This window comes from Solanum lycopersicum, chromosome 4 (genome assembly GCF_036512215.1).
Source record: "Solanum lycopersicum chromosome 4, SLM_r2.1".
Lineage (NCBI taxonomy): Eukaryota > Viridiplantae > Streptophyta > Magnoliopsida > Solanales > Solanaceae > Solanum > Solanum lycopersicum.
In genome coordinates this window covers 5295022-5313378 of record NC_090803.1, presented here as the reverse complement: position 1 = coordinate 5313378, position 18357 = coordinate 5295022, and the positions used below count along the sequence as shown (strand labels likewise).

Sequence of the window (18357 nt, the reverse complement as noted above, 5' to 3'; positions counted from 1 at the left end):
ATATAAACCCTTTAACTAGCTAGGTTTGCAACATCAACAAAACAATATCTATAGAAAAGAAAAAACAAATTATATAAAATCAGAAAAAAAAAGTGCACTACTTTATTAAGGATGAAGGATAGGAGGAATATTAAATTTTGCTTGTTGGTGCTTTATCTGATGTTGGTGGCCAATCAGTGGCAGAGGTAAAGTGTGTTTAAAGGGGTTCAATCGAATCTCCTTCGTTCAAATATTAGATAGTACAAATAGGATGAAATAATCTTTTTTGTTTATATATAAATTTTTAAATTTCCTTTATCGACATTTGCTTAGCTTTAAACCTCCAAGGTTTGAGGCTCCAAGTTTTAATGACTTTAGAGGTGGTTGGTCTTGAACTTTTGACCTTGTTTGCCTCTTGGAAAAGAAACTTGTTTTTTCGTCTTGAAAGTTTGCCCATGAAATAAGCAGAGGTCAGTCAAACATTCAAGACAAGAATGACTATTTCATGGTAAACCTTCAAGATGGAAAATCAAATTTCTTCCCCGAAAGGCAAACTAGAACTCTATATCCTTATCCTTTTATCACATAGGCCTTCCCTACACACACATGAAGTTCGAACTATTTCATTTCTATTCTATATGTATTTTTTATGGCCTCTTATTATAATCGGAAAAGGGCCTAAAATACCCTCAAAGTATTGAGAATGAAAATTACCCTCCATCCACCTAGAGCCGTCAATATGGGCTAGGCCCGTTGGGCCGGCTTGGCCTAACCCGGGATTTAATAAGGTTGGGCTAAGATTTTTGGAGCCCATTTAAGAAAAAGACTTTTTAGCCCGACCTGAATAAGCCTATTGATTTGATGGGCTTCAGAAATATAGGTAGGGTCGGTCCGTGGGCCAATAATAATTAATTAAAGATATAATATAATATTAAAATTTAAAATTAAAGAGAGTCCAAATTCAAAATAATTAGTTTAATATTTTTATTTATATATTTATACTTTTACTTGAAAAAACAAACTTAATAAATAGAGATAATTTCAGAGACCTCCTTCCAGGCTTCGCTCTATAACACTCACCTTCCCTGTGGTTTACGATATTACGTCTACCTTCCTTATTTTCATTTTCTTGTAACCATTCTTTAAACCTATTTAAATAAATATAAATTAATTTAGATTTGATAAATTTACCCTTATATATGAATGTTTAAATCAAATTTTCAATGATTTATCTTTATTCGTTGGATCATATTTCTTCTTCGCTTGTGTAAATGTTTAACTAGAACAAAATCTTATCATTCTTATCGAACTTCTTTCTTGGGAAGTTCAATTTTGTCTTCTATTTGAAGAAATTGTTGCTGGAAAATAATGAGTTATTGTGAGGAAAGAAATTATGTGAATTGGTAAAGATGAAATAGAGATAAAAGAATTAATATTTGGTGAAAATGTGGGTCAGCTTAGTTGAAGACTTTGATCTTTGTTGAATTAAAAAATCAAGTCTTTCTGTTAATTTATTTTTAAAGTATTTATTAAATGAGTTATTTTTTATATAATATTTATTTAGAAGAAATTTATATAAAAAAAGAGTAAAATTGTCAAATCTATATTAATTTATATTTATTTTTAATAGGTTTAAAAAATGGTTACAAGTAAATGAAAATAAGGGAGTTAGACGTAACATCGTAAACCAAAGGGGAGGTGAGTGTTATAGAGCGAAACATGGAGGTCTTTGAAATTATCCCTATAAATATTATAAAAATAATTTTATTTTGATTTAATTAACAAGTTTAACATTAATATCATGTAATATTGTTTTGTCGATATTTATGATAATATTTTAAATTATAATTTTAAATTTAATTTAATAATTATAAAAAAAATATAATTTTTTTAAAAAAGTGGGTTGGCCCGTCAAGCCTGTAGCTCACGTACTTATTGGTTGGGCCGATCATTTTCTGGCCCATGCCAAAAATGGGCTAGCCCGGCCTGACATGTAAAATATCAAAGCATGTATGGGTTAGCCCGAATGGGATGGACTAGCCCATATTGACAGCTCTACATCCATCTATTGGCTCCAAAATGCCGTTCTCATCAACTTATTGGCTCCAAAATACCAATGGTGATGTGAGTGTATTTTCGACCCAAATAGGTGGGTGGAAAGGGTATTTTAGAGCCAATAGGTGGATTGAGAATAATTTTATACCATTTCAAATACTTCAAGAGTATTTTAGGCCCTTTTCCGTATTATAATTTGGCTTTAAGTTACACATCTTGTTGAAACCTTATTGTTAGGATTACTGGTTCCGCTGCTGCACCCAGGAGGTGTTGGGAGGAGGAGAGGAGTGGTCTACTGAAACTAGAAGAAGACATGATGAGTTCAAATGGGGGATACTTGACCCTTTGGGAAGCCTATAATAAGACTGGTTATTTGGATTGTTGTTCATAGCGTCGGGTAAGATGCAACTTAACAACAGGTCGAGTGATAAAACTTAATCTCAGAGCAGCAAGGCAAGGATCAGGGGATGGTTGGAGTTTTAATGCTTCTCTCTTTCTTCCATTCAAATCACTACAAGTTCTTATATTGTCTGAGAATTATATTACAGGGTGGAACAAAAATGAAGGTTATACTCTCTCTTTATCTTAGTAAAAATTATGTATGTTAAGGACCTTATATATACATGATTTTTCAAATATTTTTTTCACCTGTGATTTTGTTTATCTAGGGTTCAACAAACTGTCACAGTTGACCAACTTGAAAGTACTTGATTTGCAGTACAATTATCTCCTATTTCCAAATGTTTTATCATCTTTCTGTTGGATTTCATCTCTTGAGGTTCTAATACTTAATCGTGTCCCCGGCTCACAAATGGGTACAATTGAATTCCCTTCGTTAAAAAATCGCTCTGCACCTATAGGTACATAATACTACTCCTCCTCAACTACTCTCTTCTTTTTTTTTCAATAGTAATGAAGAAAGGTAAAATTTTGGTTCCGTCAATGTATATCACCTCTTTTTTTCTTCTTTAAGTTATGGTATTCAGACCAACTAACAAGCACCTCGACTAATTTTATGCAAACTCATATGATATTGTTCTATTTTTATTAGATGAAGGCATAACTAAGAAATGTCCAGGGATGAGCAATTTAGTGGTACTCATGGTGGCAGGATATGGAATCAATGACACCAGTTTTCTTTCTACACTGGGTAAGCTCCTTTTCCATACGTGTATCTATGCATATAAACCAGAAATCTCGAGTTCGAGCTCTAAAAATGAAAAAAAAAATCTAGTAGTGAGTGTTTCATTCCTCAACGGGCCTTACTTTGTGCGAAACTATATTAGACAGAGCCCTGAAACAAGTATTGAACATCAAGTGAAAAACTAAAAAAGAAGTTGCTTAAAAGTCGAGAAAATAACTTAATCCACTCTGTTTCAATTTGTTTGTTTTATTTTTCTTTTTAATTTGTTTCAAAAAATAATGTCTCTTTCGCCTTTTTAGCAACTCTTTACTTCCAACTTTTTACATTTTGATACAAGAAGATTCAAAAGTCTTCTTTACTTTCTTTAACTCTATATCAAGTTAAAACCAAACAAACAGATTGAAACGGAAAAAGTGTGTTGGCGGAGTAAGACAAATAAATTCCATATGTGCACCATGCTAATTGTCTCCTCCCCCACGCCACTCCGAAGAGGAGCGGATCCCCACTCTCATCAACTTTACATTGTTTTTAATTTTCCTAGATTATGTATAACAAATTCCACAAATCAATGCAGGTCTTGGTAAACTTACTGGACTGAAGAATTTAGAGAGACTCTATTTGCCAAGCAATGACTTCAACTCCACCATCTTTTCATCTCTTAAACATCTTCCATCTCTCAAGCATCTAGATCTCACAAACAATGACATTGGTGGAAAAATCGAAACGAGTGGTTCGTAAAACTTCTTACTATAACATGTATATTGCTTCAATGTCGTATGACAATTGGAGTAGAATGAATAGGATCCCATCACCCTTAATGACATGTCTCTAGTTTAATACTTGTCAATGAATTTTATTTTATTTTTGTGCTTATTATTTATTTTGATCGACTTGTGTAGATATAATAGCCTTGAGCAATTTGAAATTTCTAGATCTTCAGATGAACAATTTTGAGGGCTTTGTGACTACCAAAGGTACAAGGATTACTAACTTCTTAGGAACTTGGTCCCTTCAAGCAATTTTTATTGTGTTTTTCTTTTACGCGCCTCTTAACTAAACATAAACTAGAGTATATTTTTTTTTTGGCTATTATACCCTCATTTATGTACACTAATAAACAGGTAGTAGAAGAATGAGTTCACTGAGGAATATACGACTTGGAGGATCTAATTCCAACTCGACCAACATCATACAATCCTTAAAATCGTTCTCATCTCTCAAGAGACTTTCTTATGAATATGGTGATCTCAGTGCTTCTTCCGTAACTTATGGTAAGCTCTAGCTCAAACTCTCTACATTTTCCCGCAAGGGCAAATGAGTCGGTTGAGTAGGTGATCTCCCAAATGAGAGGTCTCAGGTTCAAATTCCCTATATGCTTTCTCGGTTGAGCTCGCATACAGAGGTTGCCTAGTGCAATATACCTCTATTACATAGGAGAGGGGTTTACCTTATGCACACGTGCACCTGTACGATAGGGTAGCAGCTGCGAGTTCCCTTTGTCAACAACAAAGTCTATATGTACACTACTTCTATCACCACTTCCTTTTATGCTGATGTTGTGTGTTTTTTTCCTTCGACTCTCTGATATAAGCAATAAGAAATCTGAGCAAACTGGAGTACTTGGATTTAAAGGGATCTTATTTAAATGAGAATTTTCTCTCAAGCATTGGACAAATAGAGTCTCTTAAAGTGCTGACTATGGCTTTTGGTGGCAACAATGGCACCCTCCCTAATCAAGGTAGTGTTATTTTCTCTCTTTTTTAATTTTTTTTTTTTTAAACCATGAATCTAATCATGAGTTAACACACAAACAACCACACCAACGCAAATAGAAAAAAAGAATAACACTGGAATTTAACGAGATTTAACAACTCCTTTGTTATAGACCACGGCTATTCCTAAACCTACAAGGACATGAGTTTTCCAGCCTGCAATGATAATAGGTTTCTCAAACCTACCAGTAAATCTGACATAATTAAAATTCATAGGATTCCTTTTTATAACCGCGGTGTCCGCGCAGTTTGCACGCATCTCGACTAATTTCACAAAATACCTGACACCTCATACCAACAACAAGTTCCAGATAACCCTATCCACGAATACTAGAACAGATGAAAAGAAATCACTTAGCGTTTTCCATCTTCGGTGGGATATGAATCAGAGACCTGGTTCACAACCCACCACATTGACCACTAGGCCACACTCTTTGGTGCAGATTCACACGATTTCAGAAAAAACAACATAGTTTAGAAATAACTTATTGTACACATTTATGTTAGCTAAATGTCATCTGAATCTTCTTTTTTCAAAAAATATAGGTTGGTGTGAGCTTAAAAACATTCAAGAGGTGGCACTCACTAACAACAATTTTGAGGGAACAATTCCTTCATGTCTTGGGAACTTGACATCACTTCGATGGCTTAGCCTTCATGGGAATCGCTTCACTGGAAATATAGCCTCATATCCTCTTTGGAGAACACTCACATCACTTGAGTACTTGGATATTTCATTTAACCAATTTGAAATTCCACTATCGTTCAATCAATTCGACAACAATTCAAAACTTACCTACTTGGATGTTGGCCAGAATACTATAACTAGAGATGTCGAATTCAAGAATTGGATTCCAAATTTCCAGTTGCAGCTTTTTGTTGTTGAGGGATGCATAAACCTTCAAAAATTGCCTTCTTTCCTTCATTACCAGCACGACTTGAGAATCATCTCTATAGACAAAAATCAATTGCCAGGAAAGTTTCCAACTTGGTTGTTAGAGAATAACACCAGACTTGCAGGCCTTTATGCTAGAGGTAATGCTTTCATTGGACCGTGGAAATTGCCATCCACTAGTCATCTATGTTTAGAGCAACTTGATGTCTCTAATAACAAACTAAGCGGACATGTTCCAGCAAACATAAGTTCAGCTTTCCCAAAGCTAAATTTTCTGAACATGTCACAAAATTTGCTTGAAGGTCCTATACCTTCTGATATTGGCGGGTTGTATTTAGTCATGCTGGATATATCTCACAACCTCTTGTCTGGAGGTGTTCCTAGCGATCTGGCAGTTAGTTCTCCCGCGCTGACTTACCTCCGGCTCTCAAACAATAGGTTGTCAGGGACAATATTTTCGAAGGATATCAGGCCAAGTACACTATTTTATTTGTACTTGAATGGAAATAGGTTTGAGGGACCGTTACCTAGTAACATTTTTCTCAAACCCCTTATTGCACTGGATGCTAGCGGTAATAACTTCTCTGGGGAGATTCCAAGATGGATTAGAGATAACACAAGACTGATACAGCTCGATTTAGCCAAAAATCATCTTGAAGGCTCGATTCCAGTTGAGATTTGCAATTTGAAGCTCATTCAAGTCTTAGCTTTGTCCGAAAACAGACTCTCAGGACCTGTTCCTTCTTGTGTGAGTGATTTACCCCTTAAACACATCCATCTAGACAAAAATCAATTGGGCGGTGAACTTGAAGATTCGCTTTTCAATATATCATCTCTGATAACATTGGATCTTGGATACAACAATTTTACTGGAAACATCCCACACACCATAGCTTTACTTTCAAGCCTCAACTTTCTTCTCCTCAATAATAACCAATTGGATGGAGAAATTCCAATTCAGATTTGTCTGTTAAACAAGTTATCCATCATGGATTTGTCTTTTAACAAGCTTTATGGTCCGCTCCTTCCTTGTTTGGGTAACTTCAAGCTAGCAGAAAATGATGCAGAAACAAGAAGTGTATATTATCAAGCATCTTCCAGGTTAGCTTGGTTAGATTTCAAGAGTTGGATAAGTTCAACAAGGCACTACCACATTTCATATGGATTTCTAAGTGACTTCAATTTGATGGATGTGGAAACCCGAGTTCAGTTTTCAACAAAACGAAATTCGTACACTTACAAGGGAAGCATTCTAAAATATATGTCGGGTATTGATCTCTCAAGTAACAGATTAACGGGTATAATTCCTGTTGAGCTAGGGAACCTGAGCAAAATACGAGCATTTAATCTATCGCACAACCATATCTTTGGAAGAATCCCATATACCTTCTCAAATTTACATGAAATCGAGAGTCTGGACCTATCCCACAACAGCTTGAATGGGACAATTCCTGTTGACCTACTTGAGCTACACTTTTTGGCAATATTCAGCGTAGCATACAATAACTTATCTGGTGCAGTACCACCATTTAAAGCTCAATTCTCAACTTTCGACAAAAGCAGCTATCAGGGGAATCCTTTACTATGTGGTTATCCATTAGACGAGTGTTACGGTACTAAATCATCAAACACCTCAAACAATGGAAATGAGGAATCTGCAGGATTTTTGGATACAGACAGTTTTTACATCAGCTTTGTTGTGTCTTATGGAGCAATCTTACTAGGAATAACTGCAGTACTCGGAATCAATCCTTATTGGAGAACAACATGGTTTAGGCTTGTTGAGGTTTTGATGCTCAACTCTTACTATTTTCTCTTAGACAATGTTGTTATGCCCATCAAGAATAGATGGTGGAGGAACCTTGGATAATTGTAGCGCTCATTCTTGTTGTATGTAGGTGAGTGGTTCAGACTCAAAATATGGGACACATATTGTTCTTCGATTTCTATTACTATCTATTGTTTCCTGTACTTTTACAATCGTATTGTTTTGTTGTAGTCTATTTATCTTACTATCTATTGCTTCTCTACTTTTGGATTGATTTGGATTGTTTGTCTTGAATTGAGGGTGTACCAAAACAGTCATTCTACCTCTAAGTTGGGGGTAAGGTTTGTGTCCACTTCACTTGGCCTACATGTGTCTGTGGTCGAGTGAATAATATTTAGCCGACTCAACATGTGTTTAAAATTTATGTTAGTAGTAGTCCTCATGGGGTAGCTTCAAATTTTATTTGTTTAAATTGATGCAAGCCAACTAGTGAAATAAGCAATAAATGGATCATTATGACTTCTTGCTAAACTGCAGTATTTGATCTTAGCTGTAAATTTATTGTTTTAAAATTTTATTTTTTGAAAAAAAAAAAAAAGCAGCTCAAGAATTGTTTTTCAACCATATTTTATACCTTAGAGATAACAAATGCCATCGAAAGTTAAAAAACTTTCTTCTTTTTTTACAATACCATCTAACACCACTAAATTCAGCAAGAAGTTTGTGCACACCTTCTTAATCCACATTTTATTTCACATAAAACAGGTACTAATGAAAGTACCAATCAAACATCACATACACGTATTGTTGACTAACTCCAAACCCAAGAACTCAATTACAACATGACCATAACAAACAAATGCATTCCATTCCATCAATAACATCTTAAATATAGCACCCCTTCAAAACTATAGCCACGAGTAAATTATTACAGTAGCGATTGATAAGTTTACCTTCTCATACACGTAGACCGCATAATCCATATCTTGTTTGTCCAAAAGGACTACACCTACGACTTACAGATGCATATGATAAAACCTAGGAAGACAGAAATCACCTGCATATAACATTTTCTTTTGGCGCTTATAACTCCAATGCTGTTGACCACGTACCTTGAACGCTCGGTTGTTTTGTAACATGCCGTGTCTTCAGCTTCACCACCTTCCTGCCAAGTGAATTCCTTAGCTTGGTCGCTGCTTCAAGTACTTCATCTTGACTCAAGTTTTTCACACATACAACACGCTCATTCTTGTTCTCTAATTGAAAAGCAAATCATTACATACCCATGAGAAGAAATTACAGGAAAAACAATTGGTTTTTGAATAAACAGATACAACAAATACACGAGGCATAATTAGGAATATTAATATCACAAAAAACATTTTAGTACAGTGCATGTATAGGTATTTGACTAGTTTAAACATGGTTGCGTGGTGGAAAAATGTGTTCGATATGACACATTTATTTGACACTTCCTTGAGCTTTCAACATAATAAGTCTTAAATGCAAATAGTTGCTAGTCGAAGCCTATAGACAATATAAGGCTCGCTGGAGTAAGTCTGATCTGTAAATCAATTTATAGACTCAGTATATCTCTTCAGCTATGCCTGGAAAGATGGAATATAAGAAGTCACACTGATCCGGTGAAAGATAATGTCATTCATGGCATCATTGGGATAATAACTTCAAAACAAGATAATACTTATCTTTTCTGAACCAAGTCTTGCAAGTGATATTATAAGTTTTTGACGAGATACGTGCATGTGTCATGTTTATTTCCATAGGTTCCATGAACTATGTTACCTTCACCAAAATCGGTATGGTTGGCTAATTATTTTACATCTATCCAGACAAGAAGAGAGAGATACCAAGGGTCATGACTGATATAGAGATCAGATGTATACCAATGAGTCTCACATGCATAAATATTGAAAGAAAGGTCAACAGTGGAAAGTATAAGAAGTCACAGAGATAAAAAGAGAAGGATGATACGGGGTGTGGGTAGGGGGGGGGGGACACTGTTTTCATTGAGGAGGTCTGCAGCGAAAGGGAAAACATAGCCAATAACAATGGGCATAGCTGAATGGTAACTGAATACAGCTGATTAACAAAGAGAGCAAAAATTTTCTTCTGCCAATCACCATTTGGACAGCTTTAACTTAGAGAGGGTTCCAATTCAGAATGGTTTCAGCAAGACATAATGGAAAAGGCCAGTTATAGTAACTTCGGCTCCGGTGTAATCCACTATAGTTGAGCCCCCTGGATATAGTAGTCGGAGAGTTTGTTCCTTCTGACCAAGGATCCTGGCAGATATATGAGAAAAAAGGGGGAAACCACACAATAAAAGAACCTTTAAACATAGAGCGTTTATCGAGTGGGAGCTTTTTTAGTTTCTCAATACCAGATCAAAGTATGCCTAGGCAACCCAAGCAAAACTCAGAAGACGCTATGGTCACAGTCAACTGAAAGTAACCTTGCTAATTTTTCTCTCTTCATGTACATCTACCTTAGACACAGAAAGAATAATTGTTTACAGTATGGATTTGAGCGAAAACAGGGAGAAAGTCTTACTGTATAATCCCTTCAAGAAAGGATGTTGACCACGATTGAGTTCAGTGACCACCTCAAGATGTGGATTTTTCTCCTTGAGTGCTGGCAATTCAGACTCCATGAATGCCCTGCAACAGTATATACATATCTTAACATAAGCCACAGAGCTATTTTGTTATGTATATTCCTCTACCTCAGTCATCCAGAAACTAGCAGCTCATTTTGTTTCCTCTTTTTTCTGCTTATGTTGATTAATAATTGTTATTCCATTTTGTTTTACCAATATAAAGTCTGAATCTTTTCCTCTCGCGACTACATGTTTAAACTTCAAATAGGACTAAACACCTCCACATGTAAATTGCACATCAGCAATACATCAAAATTCTAGACAGATACACTTACCTCAAATCACAATATATGCAGAAAGAAAATACTACTTCTTGACAGATTGCAACATGGGAAAAAACATTCATCTTATACCTAAAATTGTGTTAAACATTCCGATAAGGTATGAAAAAGAATTTCAAAGGAAAGTCAGGCTCATAACATTATACTACTCAATCCATTCCACTGAACAAGGAAATAGCATTGCTCCATTCATCCACACTTCTCTTAACCAAATTCGGCAAACACCAAAAAATATAAAGAACAAAGTTTGGAAGAGGTTATCAGATTGGGATGCATAAAAATATGTATGGAACACTTAAAAACTTGTGAAGGTGGGATAATCATCCATAAAGATATCTTATTGTGGATGAAATAATATAAAGTATAATCCTTTCTTTTTCCTCTATAGTTTTGCTTCAAAATTGCAAATACAACATTTCCAATTGCCACATTTCTTAAATATGTCGAATTAAAGCATTTCTAAAAAATTTAGTTGTCACATTTCCTCTCTCATTTCATTCATCATTTTTATTCGAAGATTCCCAGTAGAAACAGCCTCATTATGATTCAGATTCATCTATAAATCCAATATAAACGATAAAGAAAACTTCACAAGTTAACCTTTACCTTATTCCCCTGCTACTGCCACCCCAATTGCAATAGCTGACTACCAGTTTCCTTAGCTGCCAAACACCTCTTAGTGCCATCTGGATCAAACACATTCACAAATTCCATTGCTCATCATTCACAAACAAAAATTGACGCCGCAAGTAGTATATGCAATATTGTTAGACGTGCAAGGTTTAGAATTAAATTTTTTCATGATTGAATTTTTTGAAAAAAAAACACATGAAAATATATGAAGAGTAAGAGAGAAATACATACAATTTTATTCCGTCGGAGAATATAATTTGCAGCGGATAGAGATTGAGAGTGAGAAGTAGAACGTCCGCCGCCGGTGACTTGGGCAAAGTGAACCCTTTACAGAATTGGGGCTTGGAGTAATTTTGGGTTCCGGGCTCGGATCTATCCGTTAAAACGAGGCCCATAGTGGGGTAAAATTATCAGGACATGATGTATTAGAATATGTGCATTTTATATCAACATAGATAATGTATTGGAACGTTGAGCGATGTAATACATAAATGTATTTTATATCACAAAGAAAAATATATTTTTAATATAAAGGTCTAATTTAAATAAAATAGAGGCCAAAATAACGGAAATAACTTATAGAACAACAAAAATGGAAAAACTAATGAAACTACTCTCATTCAAGCTTACTGATTCAATTGATTGGTTATCTAAATTTTGAAAAATTTATTTCCGGTTGTCCCTCATTTCTCTTTCCTATATATAATTTAAATTTTAAAATAAAACAAAATAGAAATAATTGTATATAATAGCAAATTAATAACTTAAAATAAATGGAATAGCTACTATTTGATTTAATTGTGCCCCATAGCAAACGTTTACCAAAGTTTGTCGGTCGCTTCTCTCCCAAAACTCTCGCTCGCCACTCTCTCATTCTCGCTCGCCACTCTCCCTCTACTCGCCTCTCTCGCTTTATACAACAGAAGTGTATAAATTGTGTTTCTTTTTTTTGTATAAAGCGAGAGAAAATTGTATATACACATGCAAAAACATATATCTTCGTGCTATACACTTAATTATACAATTTACAAATATTTTACTTCGATTCAGTTGTATACAAATGCAAATTTTACACAAATATTGTAGCGAAAAAGGCCAGCGAATTATACAATTGCAGTGAAATACAATTTTCTCTCGCTTTATACAACAAAAGTGTATAAATTGTGTTTCTGTTTTTGTATAAAGCGAGAGAAAAACATATATCTTCTTCCTATACACTTATAAGTATACAATATACAAACATTTTACTTCAATTCAATTGTATGCAAAGCAAATTTTATATACATATACACATATTGCAGCAAAATACGCCAGCAAATTATATTATTGCAGTAAAATAGGCCAGCATATTATACAATTGCAGCGAAATAGGTCAGCGAATTATACAATTTAGGCGAGCAAGATTATACAATTGTATATGTATAGCGAGGCCAGCGAATTATACAATTTAGGCCAGCGAATTATACAGTTATATGTTTGCTATGAAGCGCAATTATACAAACTTTGCTATAACATATAAATATGACGTGAAAGTTGCCCAATAAAATATTTGACTAAAACAACCAAAATATAGAGCTAATGTCATTTGTCGACTTTATTTCTTGTCTATTATCAATGTGACTTTGTTAATACGCACCCGCCCCAACAACTATCTTCATAGCTGACCAATAAAGGACTAAAGGCAGCTTCCTGTAAAGTGGATCGATTCTTCATAGATATTTCAAAGGAAATTACTCCAAAATTGAATTCCAATTTTACAATGCTAACTTTGAGCCTTTACCAAGTAAATCAAACACATTTTTCCTACTATATATACCTTTCATATAATAAAGTCTACAAAATTAAACCATCAAACTCAACATTGCACCTCATAATCTTTTATCAACAGAGGCGGAACTAAGATTTTCAGTATAGTTTAGCGGATTGTAACTCCGACCCTGATAATTATCAATAGAAGAACGAACTATGGCATGCTTTTCACCTTCAATGATATACGTATCTTTTTTTATGGCATTTAACATTTTGGGTAATATCTACAGAGCATATATTCACAAACAATATTCGCTCTTAGCTTTCATCTTATTCGTATATTTAAGCTTCTTCTTGTTACTATACTTCTCGTATGTATATCGTAGTTTTCCATCAAAGGTAAAGTCATTGCATAAGGACATTATAGGATTTGTTATATGGTTCTTGTATTCAGCCATCATGTTTGGCTTTGTCTTTCAGTTTTCATCGATTTTAGGCTTCGTGGTTGCTATGTTTCTTTACGTCGTTGCCATTGCTGCAAGCTCCATTTTCTTTTACATTTATGTTGTTTATGAAGAAGATGAAAATGAGAGGAAATGGTTTTGTGGGAGTATGAGTTTGTCTCAAGGGGAATTGGATGTCATTTCCGAGAAAGTTTGAGCAGAGACGAAGTCAGGATTTGAGCTTTATGAGGATAGCGACTTATTTAAGTAATTGAGTTTTGTATATATTTAGTGGATTTCTTAATGTAAATAGAAGATTTCGATTAAAATTACTGGATTCTATTGAACTCGTATGTTAATGAACATTATTTGTGCCTCGAGACTTGTCTTATTTTATTTCATTGTGAGTATAAACTCTTCACCAACTATTTTGTTATTAGCTTTTAACAAACTCAATTTTTGAGAGATACAACATTTTTATACTACTTTTGACAAGTACAAACAATTTTTTATACTATAGTCTCATTACATTCATTTTTATACTAAATTTGACAAGTACAAACATAATATTTATACCATAGTGTTACAACATCCCATTTTATAGTACTTTTTGACTAGACGAACATAATTTTACGCCGGTCAGAATGTTTGTAGAGAGAAATATATAACTGCTAAGACTATTAACAAACTTCCAGATACATGTATAAACCTGGAAAAAGCACAAGGAAGAAGAAAAAACAAGATCAAGAATACATGTTCTACTCAAGCCCTCAAGGTTCTAGTATTTCCTATTGAGGTGAATGCGCGAAAAAACTGAACGCTTTTGCTTCTTTGATTTAGTTCCAAAGATGAATGAGTGTAAGGGAATTCTTGATTTGCTCACTGTGTGCATCAATTGTGTTTGGTTTTCGTTAAGTCCAAATTCTTGATCTAATTGTGTTATAGTCTTCTCGACGTCTAGTTGAAGTGTAGTTGCACGACGTACACCAGCTTCTAGTTCCTCTCTTACCTTGTTGTTCTCTTGTTTCATGTTGAAAACTGCACCTTGGAACTTTGCTGCTTCATTACTGCTCAATCCGATTCCGTCTAATGCAACTCCCTCTTTTAGAGCTTTTGTGATATCGTCCTGAATGCTGCATAAAGCTGAGAACTTGCGATCAAGTTCATCTTTTAGAAGCAATGTGTGTGATAACCACATTGTTAGTTCACTGTGGATCTCCTTCATCTGTTTATATAAAGGCCTGATTTCTGATTTATCTTGCATTTCCTTGTCTTTGAGTTTGGATATTTCGAGCTGCAAGTCATGGATCGTGGTCTTGAATTTTTGAACCTGATGGAATGTTGAGCTGAACCTTAGCCAAAAGTCCAAGTTTTCGTCTAGAATTGAATTAATGCTAAACCGGATTTCCCCCTCAATTGGCGATAGTACTGATGCACGTCTATCAACCAAAATCGTCTTGATGTCTTCTTCATCGTGCTCTACTATAGGAGTATCGTTGTCCTTCCTTTGAGGCAGATCATCGGGTTTCAAGCTTCTATCAGATAAAGGATTTTCTTCCTTCAGCTCTTTACCTTGATCAGAAGCATGTCCTTGGTGCATGAGACTCAATTTTCGACGTAGATTATGTATCTCTTCATCCCTCTTTGTGATAGCATATTTAAACTCTCTGATCTGAAGTGTGAGGTCAAACTCGATTTCTCTATCTCTCTTCTCCATATCACTTAGCCTCTTTGTAACTTCCTTATAATCCTTGAGAATTATTTTATAGTCATTTAAGAGAATGTTTTCTTTATCCTCCAAACCACTCAACAGCATCTGTTGCCAATTAAGATCATCATCCTTCTCTGCAACTTCCTCTATTTTCGTCTCGTAAACACTAGTTCCAGATTGAGCTGAGACTTTCACATTGCCTTTTCCAGCTGTTATTGGCTGCAGAAATGTGACGTGCTTCTTTGTAGATTGTTTAAATTCCCCTTTGTTACTTTGACTGGAATTGTGCTCTTTGTGCCCTTCACCTGAACTAGGATAATCTTTTTGTGTTACAGGATCTTGTCTCATAGTCACTTCATTTGGAGATGAATCTGTTCCATCGAGCTCCTCATCCGGTTGGACACTACTCAATTTACCGGATAAATGTTCTATATTAGCACGAGTTTCAACAAAGTGAGTTCGTAGGCTACTGTCTTGGTTTACAACATCTTTATTGATGTTGTCAATAGTTGCCAATTTTGCTTCTATCGCGGTCACCCTTATATTCAGGTTATACGTATCGCCTGTCTGAGCTGCCTTATCGTCTTCCAAAGACTGAACTTGTGTTTGGAGTTCGTTAGCTTCTCTTCTTAATCTGTCAATCAAAAGTGTCTGAGATGCAACTTCTGTTTCTAGGCTGATCACCTTATTCACAAGCTCATCAATTTTCTCCGCCAATTGGGACATCGTTAAAGACCCTTTAGAGCTCGCGTCCATTTGGTCCTTAATCTTGTCTTGTAATGACTTTATCTCCTTACTAACTTGTTGGTTTGGGAATTTAACTCTATCGGCCTTCAGTTCATCAATTTGCCCGGGCAGATACTTATGCCTAAAGGACTTAAGTTTCTTACAAGAATCGTCAATTTTGTTGAACTCATCTCGCGCTTCTTGTGTATATACATCTTGTTTCTCCTGGAGATGATTTAATGTTTCTTGACACGATTGCAATGCTGCTTCCGCCATTAAAGTGCAAGCCTCAGCATCCTCAATAACCTGACCCTCGCCAAATTCATCCTCCAACGTACATATCTTTTGTTGCTTTTCCATGATTTGGTTTTCAATTCCTCTGTACCTTTCAAGTCCATTCTTGTAGGAACTCCTTATGAACTCTTTCACAGTTTGCAAGGCCAATATGTCTTTCTGAAGCTTGTCGATCTCTTCAATAGCCTCGTTTTTGGACAAACCAGATTTCGCGACATCATTTTTGTCTGCATCATCTGTCAATTTCTTGCCTTGTCTTTGTTTTGTGGTAGTTGACATAAAACCTTTTAAGTCTTTTATAGGAGCCTTTGGTATGTTTGATGATCCATTTGGTGGAATTTGTGTAAAATCCTTTGGCATTCTTGGAGTTGGGGCGCCATATTCGTCTTCCTCTTCCATCGCTAGTTGAATTTGTTCTGGGCAGATAGTAGCAATTGTGTTGTAGGCAGTCTGTAGTTCCTTTGACAGATGATCATATCGTTCAGCCAACGCGCGATAGGCACGATAGGATTCTTCTACAAAGTTTATCAGCTCTGGCCTTTTCTTGTAGTACATTTCAGCCCTTTTGGCAAATGAATCTCCATCCTCTTCAATCAGCTTAATCACAGTTTCAACTCTCCCTTGCATATCTGTTAACACCATATACAAATGGAGTTATTGCTTTTTCATATTCAACAAGCAAGAAAATGCAAGACACAAAGAAAAGCATAATACATAAGTAGATATTCAAAACTTCGCCTTAGCTGGCAAGTAAACACTCCCACTTTAAGTGTGCATCATATCTAAATATCTTTTCACGTCTCCAATGATCATCTAGACACCTTCAAAATTTATGTGTCATGTCGGTATTGAATCTCCACAAGCATAGTGGGGACGAGTTGGAGTGTTTTAGTCGTCAATTTAATCGAGGTGTCTAGCGATGCACTCTCAAAGTTGGAGTGCTTACTTGCCAGCTAAGGCCAAGTTTAAAATGTATGTTTATGTATTATGCCAAAAGGAAAATGACTCCTTTGATTGACATCACTACCATGGACCACTTCGAAACTATGTTACTTGAACTCTTTGTTTTCAATCGGTGCATGTTGGATCTTTCAAATTTAGTAAAATATAGTACATTTCTGGAAGATTTGAAGGGGTGCGACAATATTTTTAAAAAGTCTGAGCAACATAACTTTGAAATGAACCAATAAATAATATTTTTCAATCGACCCCAACTAGCTTGAAATCGAGACCTAGTACATAATTATTGTTTGTTATAAGATTGTGCAATCTAGCATATACCTAGAACTCTTTAGATAATATTTATCTACCTGGTTTTTAAATTGAATAAAAATACAAAAACAATACAATGCAAACAAACAAAATGAAGAGGAGCTAATTTCTTCCTATTCATCCAACCACGGTTAACATAATTACATGGTACATATGTTATGCTGGTACAAGATAATAAGTACTCAATGAAATTACTCGAGATATCTACCTGACACCACAATTAAAAATTTAAATGATTATCAACGTCAATATACCCCACTCATTTTTGTTGTTGAAAACCATACCTTGAAGGCTTTGTTCAAGCCATTTAGATTGTTTGGTCCTAATGTGGCTAGCAGCCCACCATGAATAAGCATTGCTTGCAGCTCTTTGTAACATCTTGTCAATTATTGATCTTTTTTTCTTCTCCTTTTTAAAATAATTCACATGATAAATGAAACTCTTCCTCTTTTTTTATTTTTATGTTTTCTCAAAAGAATAAAAATATTTTAGGAAAGAGGAAGAGTTTCAAACATGAGAGAAAAGCACAAGAAAACTAAAAAGAGAAGAATTAAGAAAAAGCTCAAGATTTCTTGTTAATTAGTAGATTAAACAAGAATTAATTTTTGGTTTATGGTTGGGAGTTAATTTAGCTCCAAATTAAGTCATAGCCGTAGCATATAAAATCACATATTTGTTGTTTATATTCTGACTTTTATTTTATTACACTAAAGTAATCAAACTATTTTTTATAACGATTAAAGTTATTCAATTTTATTTAATACCGTAACAAGTCATTAAATTATTATTATTATTTTTTTTTAAAAAAAACTTCATATTTTACCTAAGTTTCATAGAAAGTAATTAGTGGTTGTAGCACCTTCTTATATCGAATTATAACTAGTGACTCTATGTCATTTTAAAGTAAAGTTGTGTTTTCTTTTAAAATTATTGGTTAGATATTTTGTTGTTCTATGAA

At 34.8% G+C, this 18357-nt stretch overlaps 3 protein-coding genes across 5 annotated transcripts; 1 reads left to right on the top strand and 2 right to left on the bottom strand.

The window, feature by feature from the left end:
• The first annotated feature begins 29 nt into the window (after positions 1–29).
• Positions 30–7875, top strand: LOC101244177 (cuscuta receptor 1-like). Of its 3 annotated transcripts, XM_010320932.4 has the most exons (9): positions 30–185; positions 2272–2600; positions 2703–2894; positions 3086–3184; positions 3753–3908; positions 4078–4152; positions 4300–4449; positions 4770–4916; positions 5497–7875. In XM_010320932.4, exons 3-9 carry the CDS (start codon positions 2846–2848, stop codon positions 7713–7715), a joined length of 2895 nt encoding a protein of 964 aa, XP_010319234.2. In that variant the 5' UTR covers positions 30–185; positions 2272–2600; positions 2703–2845; the 3' UTR covers positions 7716–7875. The 3 variants fall into 3 exon arrangements, with proteins under 3 accessions (XP_010319234.2, XP_069153092.1, XP_069153093.1); XM_069296991.1 differs by having other exon boundaries at positions 2272–2894; XM_069296992.1 differs by lacking the exon at positions 30–185 and having other exon boundaries at positions 1234–2894.
• Positions 7876–8456: 581 nt separating this feature from the next.
• LOC101244479 (mitochondrial ribosomal protein L51/S25/CI-B8 family protein) lies at positions 8457–11540 on the bottom strand. Its single transcript, NM_001321916.1, has 4 exons — positions 11436–11540; positions 11178–11257; positions 10185–10291; positions 8457–8869 (listed from the first exon to the last, which is right to left on the bottom strand). The coding sequence occupies exons 2-4, from the start codon at positions 11255–11257 to the stop codon at positions 8697–8699; spliced, it is 360 nt and encodes a 119-aa protein (NP_001308845.1). The 5' UTR covers positions 11436–11540; the 3' UTR covers positions 8457–8696.
• Positions 11541–13943: 2403 nt separating this feature from the next.
• On the bottom strand, positions 13944–17918 carry LOC101244764 (kinase-interacting protein 1-like). Its single transcript, XM_004236647.5, has 2 exons — positions 17684–17918; positions 13944–16756 (listed from the first exon to the last, which is right to left on the bottom strand). Exons 1-2 carry the CDS (start codon positions 17775–17777, stop codon positions 14175–14177), a joined length of 2676 nt encoding a protein of 891 aa, XP_004236695.2. The 5' UTR covers positions 17778–17918; the 3' UTR covers positions 13944–14174.
• Between the last annotated feature and the right edge of the window lie 439 nt (positions 17919–18357).